The 13,075-nt window shown below is 49.2% G+C and overlaps 1 protein-coding gene across 3 annotated transcripts in view; it reads left to right on the plus strand.

The window, feature by feature from the left end:
• AGTR1 (angiotensin II receptor type 1) overlaps positions 1-11,190 on the plus strand; it is a 53,200-nt gene extending 42,010 nt beyond the window's left edge. The window contains exon 3 of one of the 3 annotated variants that reach the window (XR_010746800.1): positions 6,064-6,446. Coding sequence is in view for 1 of the 3 variants with exons in the window: in XM_066347341.1 (XP_066203438.1) it covers positions 9,205-10,284 (1,080 nt within the window). In the remaining 2 variants the exon portion in view is untranslated. Of the gene's footprint in view, positions 1-3,715; positions 4,137-6,063; positions 6,447-9,153 lie in introns of those variants that run through there. The other 2 variants (XR_010746798.1, XM_066347341.1) reach the window with 2 other exon arrangements.
• Positions 11,191-13,075: the final 1,885 nt, after the last annotated feature.

The following is a 13,075-nucleotide window of genomic DNA, read 5'->3' on the forward strand; positions in this document are numbered from 1 at the left end:
TAGGACGGCCTGTTTTAGTGTGAGACTTGCTGTGTCGCCGGGGTCTGGAGCCGAACCCGCCACAGCTCTGGGGTACGTCTGCACCTGGTCCGGACCTCTGGGTTCCCGTGGCCACGCTCTTCTGCTGCTCCAGCCTGGCTCTCCCCTGAGTCAAGGCGACTCCTCCCGCTCCCAGGTGGGTCTTCCTCCTAACGGGTGCGCGGAGGCGAGCATCGCCTACCCCACTTTACTTAGAGAAGTTCCAGACCTCCTTGAGCAGGAAAGCGCAGCATGGTGGGGATCAGGGAATTCAGAGGATTAAAATTCCAAAAGCTGTAAATACCTCTGGACCAAAGAAAAGACATCTGTTGGCCAGAGTTAGTCTGAGGGCCCCCAAACATGTGGTGTCGTCAGTGGTAAATGTAGCAGCTATTCGATAGTTGTTACCATTTTACCTTCCTTTCGGCCTTCATCAGCCGCCTCATCATCACTGTGAAACAGAAGCCTTAGATTACAATCAGGAAAATATGTCTGCTGTTCATAAACACAGAGAAGAGATTGGCGGTCGCTAGAGGGGATGCAGGGGGGGAGGAGGGTAACGGAAAAAGTGGGCAAATCAAAAGAAATAAGGATTCAAAAGGCACGAACTTTCAGTTATAAAGTGAGAGAGTCCAGGGGTGTCCTGTATAGCGGGATGGCTCTAGTTAAGAGTATGGTATTGCACATTTGAGTATTGCTAAGAAAGAAGATCCTAAAGTTTTCACCCTAAGAAAATACTCTTAACTACGTATGCTGATGGATGTTAGCTAGACTTAGGGTGGTGGTCGTTTCATAACATACACAACTATCGGATCATTATGCTGTCCTCCTGACACGAATGACAGGTTGTATGTCAGTTAAACCCCACTTTTTTTTTTTTTTTTAATTTCTGAATTTTTGAGTGAAAAAAATGTATGAGTCTTTGGAAGTTCTGGGTTTTCTCTTACTAAATTCATTTTATTTATCCTTGCATTGTAGAAAGGTTATCTTTTCAAAGTGCTTTTATGCATATCAAAGACCTCTTTAACAATCTGTGAAACAGAGGTAAGAACAGGCGTTGGAATTCTCATTCTAAATATATATATATATATATTTTTTTTTTAATATTTGAAGGATAACAAAGTAAGAGATTAAGTTGCGTGCATCCGATTGTGTGGCGGGTAACAGAGCGGACATATCAGCAGGATGCCGGGCCCGCGCATTCTCTGTCTGCTCTTTCTGTTTTTACGGCATTTAAATGTACAACACACAAAAGCAAAGCAGTATAATACGTACAAAACTGTGCTTGGAAAAAAAAATGTAACTATAAATAAATCAAAAAGATTACCTTTATAGGATTCATTTTCTTAGGACAAAAGTCCATTTATAAAGCTCTTCAAAACATTGACTTAATATAGCACTTCAAAATAGTATTCTAAATAATGTTACTGTAAGGTTCCCTTACAATTCTCTACCTTCGTGTCTTATGTTTTTATCTGGAAAACAATCACCTTAACTAAGTTTTTTAAAAGTTGTATTTCCCTACAAAGAATCTGAGAGTAGGTTCATTTTTGTAGGAGTTATTTTAATAATAACACATTGTGCCAACTTTTTCGTTGGATGATGTAATCTTTTTTTTTAAGTGAAAGAAAAACAGGCAGAGAGACTGACTCCCACATGTGCCCTGACCGGGATGCACCTGGCAAGCCCCCTAGGGGGCAATGTTCTGCCCATATGGGCACTGCTCCGTTGCTCAGCAACCGAGCTATTTGACCACCAGAGGCAAGGCCATGGAGCCATCCTCAGCACTCAAGGTCAACTTGCTCATACCATTTGAGCCATGGCTGCGGGAGGAGAGGGAGAGAGACATAGAGGAAAAAGAGAAAGAGGAGGGGTTGGAGAAGTAGATGGCCACTTCTCCTGTGTGCCCTGACCAGGAATCAAACCCAGAATTTCTACACATGGGCCTATACTCTACCACTGAGCCAAATGGCCAGGGCTGGGATGATATAATCTTGATTGACTATAGTGCATGCTTTTAATTTTGATTTGCAGCCATGAGAAAGACATCTGTCTTGACTCTTTCACCTGGTATTGCCAGTGAGCAGCACAGGGGGCGTCTAAGGGGCTCACAGTCCTTGGCTATAAATGGATTTAGAGCAGCTGATCTAGATAGGGTCCAAACCTGTAACCTTGACCTTATTAACGAAGGGTCACAAGCAGCTATCCAAATGCTGTGTCAGGGAGTCTATTCCTTTGAGAAAACAGTTAATGTAGGAAATGGCCCCGGGCGTGGGGGGGGGGGGGAGGCGGACACCGTCACTATAATTATCTGAAGTAAAGTTCATTTATGTTCATTAAAAAGTAAAACTCTTTTCATTTTGTTTTTAATAAAAGGAGTTCTTATATTTAATTAGGGAATGTTATTAATAATACTTACATTGATCATAGACAGATAATTGCTTAATTTTATGATTTATCAGGTCATTTCTACTTGTCAAGCCATTAATTGCCTTTGTCTGCCAAAGACGTGTGCCTATTCATAAAGAAAGGTGATAAAATGTCGGTCTCTGGGGGACTTCTTTAACCAGCTCCTTAGGGATACGGAGATCTAGAGGAGGTACATGACTGGTTCAAGGTCACCTAGCAGTGAACGAGAGAGCCAAAATTGGAGCTAGTAGGAATGCCTCGTTCATTGCCGGGTGGGGGGTGGGGCCCACAGGAGCAGAAGCAGCTGCTTCCTGAATTCTGAACTGTAAAACCGGAGCAATCGAGAGACCGACTTTTGAAAGGGACGTTTACGGCGCTGTCCAGTACTATCAGCAAGCGACTTACAAACACTGACCCACGCTTGGTGGCTTTGAGAGAGATACTTGGATAGAAGATGATTCAAAAATAAAATGACTTGGTCTTTTAATCCCCTCTTTATTATCATCAGAGACTATGCGGTATTGTTTCTGTTGGTTTGTGTGTTTTTTTCTTCTTTAGATTGCAAACTCATTTAAAAAGGAGCTGGTAATGAACAATTTAATTAGATTGGTTTTGGCTTTGCCTAGAACTCAAGAAGGTATTAATATTCTCATCAAATAGACTTAGAATTTTTTTTAAAAGTATGTATCTTTTTTCTTATGCTGGTTTTGAAAAGCGAGAGACACTGTCCAGGAATCCGAGGTAACTCCTACACAAGCAAGCAGGTGACCGTGCGGCAGCCACCACGAGCCAAGTTTGTGTCAGCAGCACGCTGGCCATTCCCACCTGACTCACGGCAAGTTGATTCAGCTGCTGAGGATTATCTTTTACTCATACTTTAAAAGAACAACAACTCGGTATTTTTAGCCTTCTAATGGCAGGAGAAAGAGCTTATCAATAATAAACCCCCTTTTAAAAAAAATAAATAAAATCTCTCATGCTTTTTTGATCCATGGCTGAGTCAGCGTTTGCCCTGTATTCAAAAACTAACAGCAACAATTCCAATGCAACCGCTTTATTACCCACTATTTGAAAGACATGCCCAGTGGTTTCACGTTCTCTCATTTAATGCCTACCACAAATTGTGTGCGACGGAATCATTGATCTTATCTCTTAGAGATGAGGAGAAGGAGGCTCATGTTCAGAGAAGTGGGGGGACCTGCCCAGAGCCGCACCAACTTGTAAGCGGCAAAGGGAGATTCCACTACAAGCACTTTGACTCCAGATCCCCCATCTTCCTTCCTCCAAGACAAAAGGGTGCTACAGGATCCTTGCGACCCCAGAGCGTGCCTGGGAGAAAGCTGTGGCGAGACTCGGGAAAGAGGGATCCTTGTCAGCGTCCTCCCTGCCTGCCTGCCCTGTCCCATGCCGGGAGAGGAGACGGGATGACACAGAAGTGTCGCTGCTTTCTAGGGCTCAACGTCCGTCCGTGGTTCCCCGGAGGACACGTCTCTGCCTCCTTCGGCTGGTCACAACCGCAGCCCTCCTTCCCCGGCTTCAAAGAGAAGAGACGCCCACGCCTCCCTACTCGCTCGCCATCACCCTACGCGGCTGCCAGTCACCACGTCCGTTTCCCCCTCTTCCCTGAGAACCGCCCCTTAGGGAAGCCAATCCGTGAGCGAAATAGGTGAAGGGGGCCAAAAGGTGAGAGAAAAGGCCCAATCATGACACAGGCTGATACTATAAAAATAAAATTTTTAAAAAGCTGTATAATTTTATTAATATCATCCCAATAAATTTAATTTAAAAAAAAAAATGTAAGTCACCACACACATGCACAAACGGTGCAGACCAGAAAAGGGTATTTCTTGTTTCTTACACACCAGTCAGTGACTGATGTCACTTCGCTCCCAGGGCACATCAGACCTCACGCCCCTGCCCAGAGGACTGTGCAGTATCTGAAGGTCGACGAGAGCAGCTCAAGAGAGAACACAGTCACCAGTCCACCTGGGCTGGCCAGCTGGTTGCCTCTATGGTCTAACCACTCTGCTTGCCGTACACCCTCCAGAGTCTGAGGGCCGCCTTCTCCGGGAAGCACCCCTGATTTCTCCCCCACGCCCCGCCACCGGGTTGGGTCAATGGCGAACACAGAACGTCTCACAGGCCTCTTCTGTGGTGAAGTATTCAACGCACCAGAGAGAATTCTGTCTTGGAGGCATGTCTGCCTCCAGCTAGACTCGAATGAAGGAGAAGGACTGTGTGGCTTTATTCACTTGACACCCCTGTCCCCGGCACATAGTAGGTGTTCAGTGACTGTGGGATGTTGGATGGATAACCGCCCACAGAACACTCGACTGGCATTTCTGTTTCCCTGCGAGTCTTCCCGCCATTTTCCATCATCCAAAATGCCTCTCCCTCTCACCTCCACCCTCAAGCATGAGAACACTTGTTCTCTTACTAGGTAGAAAATCTTGGTCATTGCTCACATTAAAAAATATATATATGTAAATATGCCTCTAGTGTATTCAATGCCATGTCCAGAGTGTCTCATGAGATGAACTTATTAAAATAATGAATACCTCACTGAAATGTCCAGGGATGCCCCCTCGCTGTTCAGAACACCCTTTCGCCTATAAAGCATTTGTCCGCCTGGATTGATGGAAACTGAAGGTGAAGCTGACGTCAGATGGTGAAGAATTGGGGTCCAAGGCTCGGTTTATAAATTGGTCCTCTCCAACACAGACCTTCTCCCACAGAGATTCTTTTATAGGTGATGGTGACGGTTACAGCCGCGTCAATAACTTTCCACGCACTCTAGAGACAGAACTGATGAGCCCCGCCTCAGTCGTGTGCCCTCAAAGCAGGGTCAGGAGAGGAAAGGGGAGCATTGCCTCCCTGCACCCAAGCGCCGGGCGCCCACGGACACCTGAGGCATTGAGCTGATGCCTTCCTATCTTTTAGTGCCTTTGTACCCACGCTGCAAAAAATCCTTCCTTCTGCCCTAGTTTTCAGATATGGAGTTCACCCAGGCTGCTTTGAATCTTTGAATTTCTTTGACATTTTCCATTTTTTCTTCCTAGGCAAAATTCAGCTGCACCTCAGCTAGATGTGAGGAGAGCAAATAAGTAAATTAATCCACATTAGGGTACACATGAGGGCTAGCCCATAAACCTTTAATGTGGCATTTAATTTTTAATAGAGAATATTTGTTTACCTAAATGAATGCATACTTCTAATACAGAGTAATTTCAGTAGTGATGATAAAGAGAACTGGAAAGAAAAAAAAAAACAAAATGTAGGGAAATCCTTCTGAATGAGGAGAAAATAGGTCACCCCACACCCCTCCCGAGAGCCTGGCCCTGGTTTCTATGAAATTAGTCCTTCTTTTCACCTTTTGTTTGGTAAACTACGGATTTCTAAAAGTGCTAAGGGCTTTTGTTTTGGTTCGGTTAGGATTTGGTTTGGATTCCTAATCCAAGGTGAGGCCCAGGTGGACTTGGAGTATTTCCTCTGAGATTCTTTGAGAAGCAGAATGTAAATATGGATTTCATTAACCCCCTAGAAATTAGTCTCAGTGCTCTAAGCTGTTAGCTTTGAGGTTATATGCTCGCCATTCACTCATTCATTCATTCATCCACTCACTCTCGCCTTCATCAGACACTGACCACATCCCTCCTGACATGTGCCAGGCCGTAGGCTGGCAAACAGGCCCCACCCTCAGGTGGCTGGAAGACCAGAGGAGAGGACAGACAGACAGGTCAGCAGACCATTGTGATAAGAGTGACAAAACCCACCTCCGGAACCCCAGAGCTGCTCTGCAGGTGGGACAGCCACTGGATGTGACACTCGCCTCTTTGGGAATGGTACTGACCCCATGTAGGAAAAGAGAGGAAAGGGATGGAGATTATGAAGGGCAGCTGAGTACAAAAAAAAGGAGAAGTTAATGAGGACATGGAACCAAGTACTGAGTAGAGAGAACACACACCTCCTTGGGGGAGGCAGCGTAGCCCCCGGAGCGCCTGTCCACCCAGCCTCAGCTCTGGAAGTCTGCCTCCATCCACCCGCCTCTCTCACGGCCACGCTCTGCACCGAGTGGGCGCTGCCCTCACGGCCACGCTCTGCACCGAGTGGGCGCTGCCCTCACGGCCACGCTCTGCACCGAGTGGGCGCTGCCCTCACGGCCACGCTCTGCACCGAGTGGACGCTGCCCTCACGGCCACGCTCTGCACCGAGTGGGCGCTGCCCTCACGGCCACGCTCTGCACCGAGTGGACACTGCCCTCACGGCCACGCTCTGCACCGAGTGGGCGCTGCCCTCACGGCCACGCTCTGCACCGAGTGGACACTGCCCTCACGGCCACGCTCTGCACCGAGTGGACACTGCCCTCACGGCCACGCTCTGCACCGAGTGGACACTGCCCTCACGGCCACGCTCTGCACCGAGTGGACACTGCCCTCACGGCCACGCTCTGCACCGAGTGGACGCTGCCCTCACGGCCACGCTCTGCATCGAATGGACGCTGCCCTCACGGCCACGCTCTGCACCGAGTGGGCGCTGCCCTCACGGCCACGCTCTGCACCGAGTGGACGCTGCCCTCACGGCCACGCTCTGCACCGAGTGGACACTGCCCTCACGGCCACGCTCTGCACCGAGTGGACGCTGCCCTCACGGCCACGCTCTGCACCGAGTGGACGTTGCCCTCACGGCCACGCTCTGCACCGAGTGGACGTTGCCCTTACGGCCACGCTCTGCACCGAGTGGACGTTGCCCTCACGGCCACGCTCTGCACCGAGTGGACGCTGCCCTCACGGCCACGCTCTGCACCGCTCTGCACTGAGTGGACACTGCCCTCACGGCCACGCTCTGCACCGCTCTGCACTGAGTGGACACTGCCCTCACGGCCACGCTCTGCACCGAGTGGACACTGCCCTCACGGCCACGCTCTGCACCGAGTGGACACTGCCCTCACGGCCACGCTCTGCACCGAGTGGACACTGCCCTCACGGCCACGCTCTGCACCGAGTGGACGCTGCCCTCACGGCCACGCTCTGCACCGAGTGGACGCTGCCCTCACGGCCACGCTCTGCACCGAGTGGACGCTGCCCTCACGGCCACGCTCTGCACCGAGTGGACGCTGCCCTCACGGCCACGCTCTGCACCGAGTGGACACTGCCCTCACGGCCACGCTCTGCACCGAGTGGACAATGCCCTCACGGCCACGCTCTGCACCGAGTGGACGCTGCCCTCACGGCCACGCTCAGCACCGAGTGGACACTGCCCTCACGGCCACGCTCTGCACCGAGTGGACACTGCCTCCCTCCGACCCCGGTGTTCCTTCAGCCTGCCAGCTGCCACGCACAGCTGCCCTGGGCAGGCCGGCTGCGTCTCATTCCTGTCCCTCTTCTTGCCGGGACACTTGGCTCCGAGGGGAAGGCGCAGGCATGCTCCCCTAGGGGCCTGCCCCTGCTGTAGCAACAGGGTCCCCTCCCAGCAGTACCCCTGCGCTGTGGGCCAGTCCAGCCTGTGCCCGAGGCCGACCTTTGCCACCCAGCACGCCTGTGCCACCTCCTGAGAGGTCACCCTTGCGCCCTCAGTCAGCCTCCCTCCCGAGGGTTTCCCGGCGTGCTCTTTTCTGGGGCAGAAACTGGGAATTTCGTAAATCACATAAATGAAGAGCTTCATTGCCGGTTACGTAAAATGTTGGAGCAAATATTTGCAGAAGTCTCGACGGGAGCTCTGTGTGGTGGATCTGATTCTTCCCCAAAGTCCCGGAGCACAGCTCCTGCCCCACACCCCCACATGCTCCCCCCCCAGGAAAAGACGGGTCTGCAATCCTGATCGACTCGATGCATTTGATATCCTTGCTGTATGATGGTGAATCTTCAAGTTAACTCCAGAATCGGCTGGTAGGCACCCAGGGTGGAAGATTCAGACCCTTTCGCTAGACTGAGTTGGAGGTAAAAGAATGTGGTCGCCCCGGAGCAGCCTGGATGAAGACCATGGGGAGACTGCTGTGCCCCGAAGTCTGGGGCCCTCCCCCCTCATCCCTCCCCAAGTCAGTTCCCACGGACACCAGTCCCTCAGGAACCTAGATACAGCTCTTCTGACCACCTAGCGGAGGTGCTAGTCATGTCTATACCTAAGTGAGGTGGTGAGAGGAAGGAAAGAAAAGGAAGATGGTACATGTGTGTCACACTTTTGAGATTAAAGGCGAATTAATTGGCCTTGCTCCCCTTAGGAATAACTCAGGTCTTTCCTAAACAACTAGTTTAATTCAGTAGTGGTTTTTGGGTTTTTTTTGAGATTTAGATTACGTTTTTTTTAAATCAACCTGAAAGCTATAATTTTCTTCTAGAAACACACACACGCGCGCGCGCACACACACACACACACACACACGACCTCTAGGTCTTTTTACCTCTCTATAAAATTACCTATAATTTTTATTCACATAGGATCCTACTTTTCTGCTTTTTCGGAGGATATTATCACTTCCCCGAAAAAGCAATATGCTCTAAAAATTCATTTAAATCTGTAATCTAGAATTGATTAGCTCACTGTTTTTCTCCAGAAAATACGATCTAGTTGTTATTGGTTTGTTGTTGTTGTGTTTTTTTTTCCTGAAACTAAAGTTGAGTTACTGTTGCTTATTATGATGGAGAAATAAACTTATCCGTGTTTAGAAATGAAAGTTAACTTTTCTTCCCTTCTTTTTCTTTTTAACCTTCCCGTCTTTATTTCCCCCAGGTGCGCTTGGCGTTTCGTGTCCCAGGCTGACTCACCACCCAGGAGCTCGAGATGCTCTCCAACTCCTCCGGGGACGATGGCATTCAAAGGATCCGGGACACCTGCCCCAAAGCCGGGAGGCACAGCTACATCTTCATCATGATCCCGACGCTGTACAGCATCATCTTCGTGGTGGGGATGTTCGGCAACAGCCTGGTGGTGATCGTCATTTACTTCTACATGAAGCTGAAGACCGTGGCCAGTGTCTTCCTGCTGAACTTGGCCCTGGCCGACCTCTGCTTCCTGCTGACGCTGCCCCTGTGGGCCGTCTACACGGCGATGGAGTACCGGTGGCCCTTCGGCAACTACCTGTGCAAGATCGCCTCGGCCAGCGTCAGCTTCAACCTCTACGCCAGCGTCTTCCTCCTCACCTGTCTCAGCATCGACCGCTACCTGGCCATCGTCCACCCCATGAAGTCCCGTCTCCGCCGCACCATGCTGGTGGCCAAAGTCACCTGCATCGTCATCTGGCTCCTGGCGGCCTTGGCCAGCCTGCCCACCGTCATCCACCGCAACGTCTTCTTCATCGAGAACACCAACGTCACCGTCTGCGCCTTCCATTACGAGTTCCAGAACTCCACCCTCCCCGTCGGCCTGGGCCTCACCAAGAACATCCTGGGCTTCCTGCTGCCCTTCCTCATCATCCTCACCAGCTACACGCTCATCTGGAAGGCCCTGAAGAAGGCCTACGAGATCCAGAAGAACAAGCCGAGGAATGACGACATCTTTAAGATCATCCTGGCCATCGTGCTGTTCTTCTTCTTCTCCTGGGTGCCCCATCAGATCTTCACCTTCCTGGACGTCCTGATCCAGCTGGGGTTCATCCAGGACTGTCACGTGGCCGACGTGGTAGACACCGCCATGCCCATCACCATCTGCATCGCTTACTTCAACAACTGCCTCAACCCTCTCTTCTATGGCTTCCTGGGGAAGAAATTTAAGAAGTATTTTCTCCAGCTGCTGAAATACATCCCCCCCAAGGCCAAGTCCCACTCGAGCCTGTCGACGAAAATGAGCACGCTCTCCTACCGCCCCTCGGAGCACGGCAACTCGTCCACCAAGAAGCCCGCGCCGTGCGCCGAGGTGGAGTGACGCCCCGGGAACCCTGTCCGCGAGGTCATCGGTGACGGGACGGGATGGAGAGAAACATTCCTCGGCAGGACTTCCCTGCCCGGTCAGCGCTGGCTCTTTCTCAGACAATGAAGGGAATCAGGGGTCGGGCAGACCGACCTGGCATTTCTGAAGCTCTGAACAAAAACCTGTCCCTTCGCCGCCAAACAGAGCCAACCCACGTCGGGCCACATCTTGCATCAGGTTAGATGACGGCGGCGCAAAGAACAGTGTCACAAAGAGGGTGACTGCGCTGATTTGGAAAATTCTGGCTGGCGGCCATGCCATCTCCCCGGTCCGCTCCTGTCCTGTTCCGTCTGATGTCCGTGTAAACGTGTTTAGAATAGTTTAAACCTTCGGACGGGCAACAGGAGATCGGAGCTCAGGGTGGCTCTCCCAGTTTCCAGAGAGCGGTAGTAACGCGTTTGTGCCTGTTTAGCACCTGGCCACTGCGGTCCACTTGTACCTGCTCCTACACTTCACATTTCGTTTCGTGCAGAGACTTGCTACGCAGAGGTCGTCAGGTTTCAGCAACTTGTGAGATCCAGCCAGCGTCTTACCGGTTCACGCTGCCAAACCGTGCCGCGGAATGGCTTTCTGTGCAATGATGTCACCGGTGTCACGGGTGAAAGTTCAACTGCTTGTCAAGGTGTCAACTCGAGTTCCAGGTCATCGTGTTTTCCTGGTCACTAGTTTTATTCCATATCTGAGACGTATATATATTTTATGGTAAAGAGATTATATATCGTAAAGTATGCCTTACCATTTTCAAAGGTATATATTCTACCTATATATGTGTATGTATATCTATATCTCTAAATTGTTGTTACTTGATTAAAATCTGGTATAAAGTTATATTTGCATTAAAATAAAAATAACTGTATCATACTATATTTTATCTGAATTACTTCAAAGAGAGGCTGATATATGTTTAAAACAAGACAATTGTGAATACGTCCAAACATATTTCCATTTAAATTTTGATACAACTGAGGGGTCAGCACTGTTGGTTGTAGATGTTCTCTCCTGCCATTGCAATGATAAAGAATACATTGTATTCCACTGCGCAACATGGAATAAACACCTCATTTTGAATTTCCAAAGCTTTTCATGCAACAAAGAGAAAGAGTCCTTACAACACTAAGATAATACATAATTTTACATTTTTTAATAATAGGATTTTTCTAATTACACAGATGATCACTGTAGGAAATTTATAAGATACAGGAAAGCATAAAAATAAGTCGTGTGGCTCTTTCACTCAAAAAATTACTGTTTTTAACACGTGGGTGCTTTTGCTTTTTTGTATTCATTGTATACGCACACACATATCAGTCATGATAGCAGAGTCATAATGTGAATAGTATTTTTACACGGGCTTTTCACTTAGTGTCATCGCATAGTAGATTGCTACATCGTTAAATATTTTTTATTGATTGATTTTTCAGAAAGAGAAGAAAGGAGAGAAACACTGATTTGTCCTTCTACTTATTTATGCATTGATTGGTTGTTTCTTGTATATGCCCTGACCGGGGATCGAACACACAACCTTGACGTATCAGAATGATTCTCAATTCAACTGCTCAACCTGGCCAGGGACAATATTTTTTCTAAAACATTTAAATAATTGCATCACGTTACAGAGATACCGCCACACACTAATATAGTTAGCTAATCCCCAAATCGGGTCAGTGAGCTTCCTTTTCTGATTTTTTTTTTTTTCAGTTTCATAAATTGCACTGTGATGACCATTCAAGGAGAGGAATCTGATAAAGTGCTCACAACGCACTCCAAGAAGTGGTACGACTGAGTGCACGGATAGAAACAGCTTGGATGTCTCTAATACGTATTGCCAAAGATTTTGCGGGAGACTTGAAACCATTTCCAATACCAGTGCCAGCAACAAGGCACAAATACATCTCCCCTCAGACTCGGCGGCAGGGACTGTTGATGACATTGACGCAGAAAGGGAAATGTGACCTGACCTCTCTGGGTGCCACTGCAGGGGTGAGGCTGCCCTGCAGAAAGGGCCGGGTATCTCTGCTGCCCGTGGGCAGTGGCCTCACTCTTCTCCCTCGAGCCCTGTGTGCTTGTGGGGTCCACACAGACCTGGCCGAGGTGCCCATTGGGCTCCACGCACAGTGGTCAAGGAGGGGGTGGTGAAGAAAGTAGCTGGTGGGGGTGTGGTGATGGGCCCATTCACAGAGGCCCGGGCGGGTTGGGCAGAAACTCCACAGAACAGCCTGTCACATTCCCACTCCCAAGGGCAGAGTTATTCTGTGAGTGAATGTGGTTGCACATGCCCCCTCTCACTGTCCTATGACATATTTCTTCCGTTTCCCTCACCTAATGCCAGCCGCTGACCCCCAGGGTCCTCCGTAGCACCGGACCGAAGGCTTTGGTGAGACTGAAAGATAAACTGACCATTCTGCTGTACACCCGAAACTAATACCAAACCATGCTGAAGGCAAACTGTAATCAAAAATAATACAAAATCATGCTCAGAATTAATCAATTTAAAAGAATCAGGAAAGGGAAGAGATGGGATATTGGAGCTCATGATCAGAGAGTCAGATTTTCCAAATTTAAAACTTTGATCGAATCAGTTAAAATGTGACCTGGGATTTATTGTGCGGCGGACACTCACAGAGTGATCTGGGCAGTGTCCCCTATCGTGAGACTCTCCCGCCTCTCACCCAAAGGCGGGACCGCCATTTTCCTACAGAACCTTAAACCCAGGACACAGCTCATCGGTCCAGGCTTGAAGTGCACC

The sequence above is a fragment of the Saccopteryx leptura genome, chromosome 8, assembly GCF_036850995.1.
Source record: "Saccopteryx leptura isolate mSacLep1 chromosome 8, mSacLep1_pri_phased_curated, whole genome shotgun sequence".
In the NCBI taxonomy this organism is placed as follows: domain Eukaryota; kingdom Metazoa; phylum Chordata; class Mammalia; order Chiroptera; family Emballonuridae; genus Saccopteryx; species Saccopteryx leptura.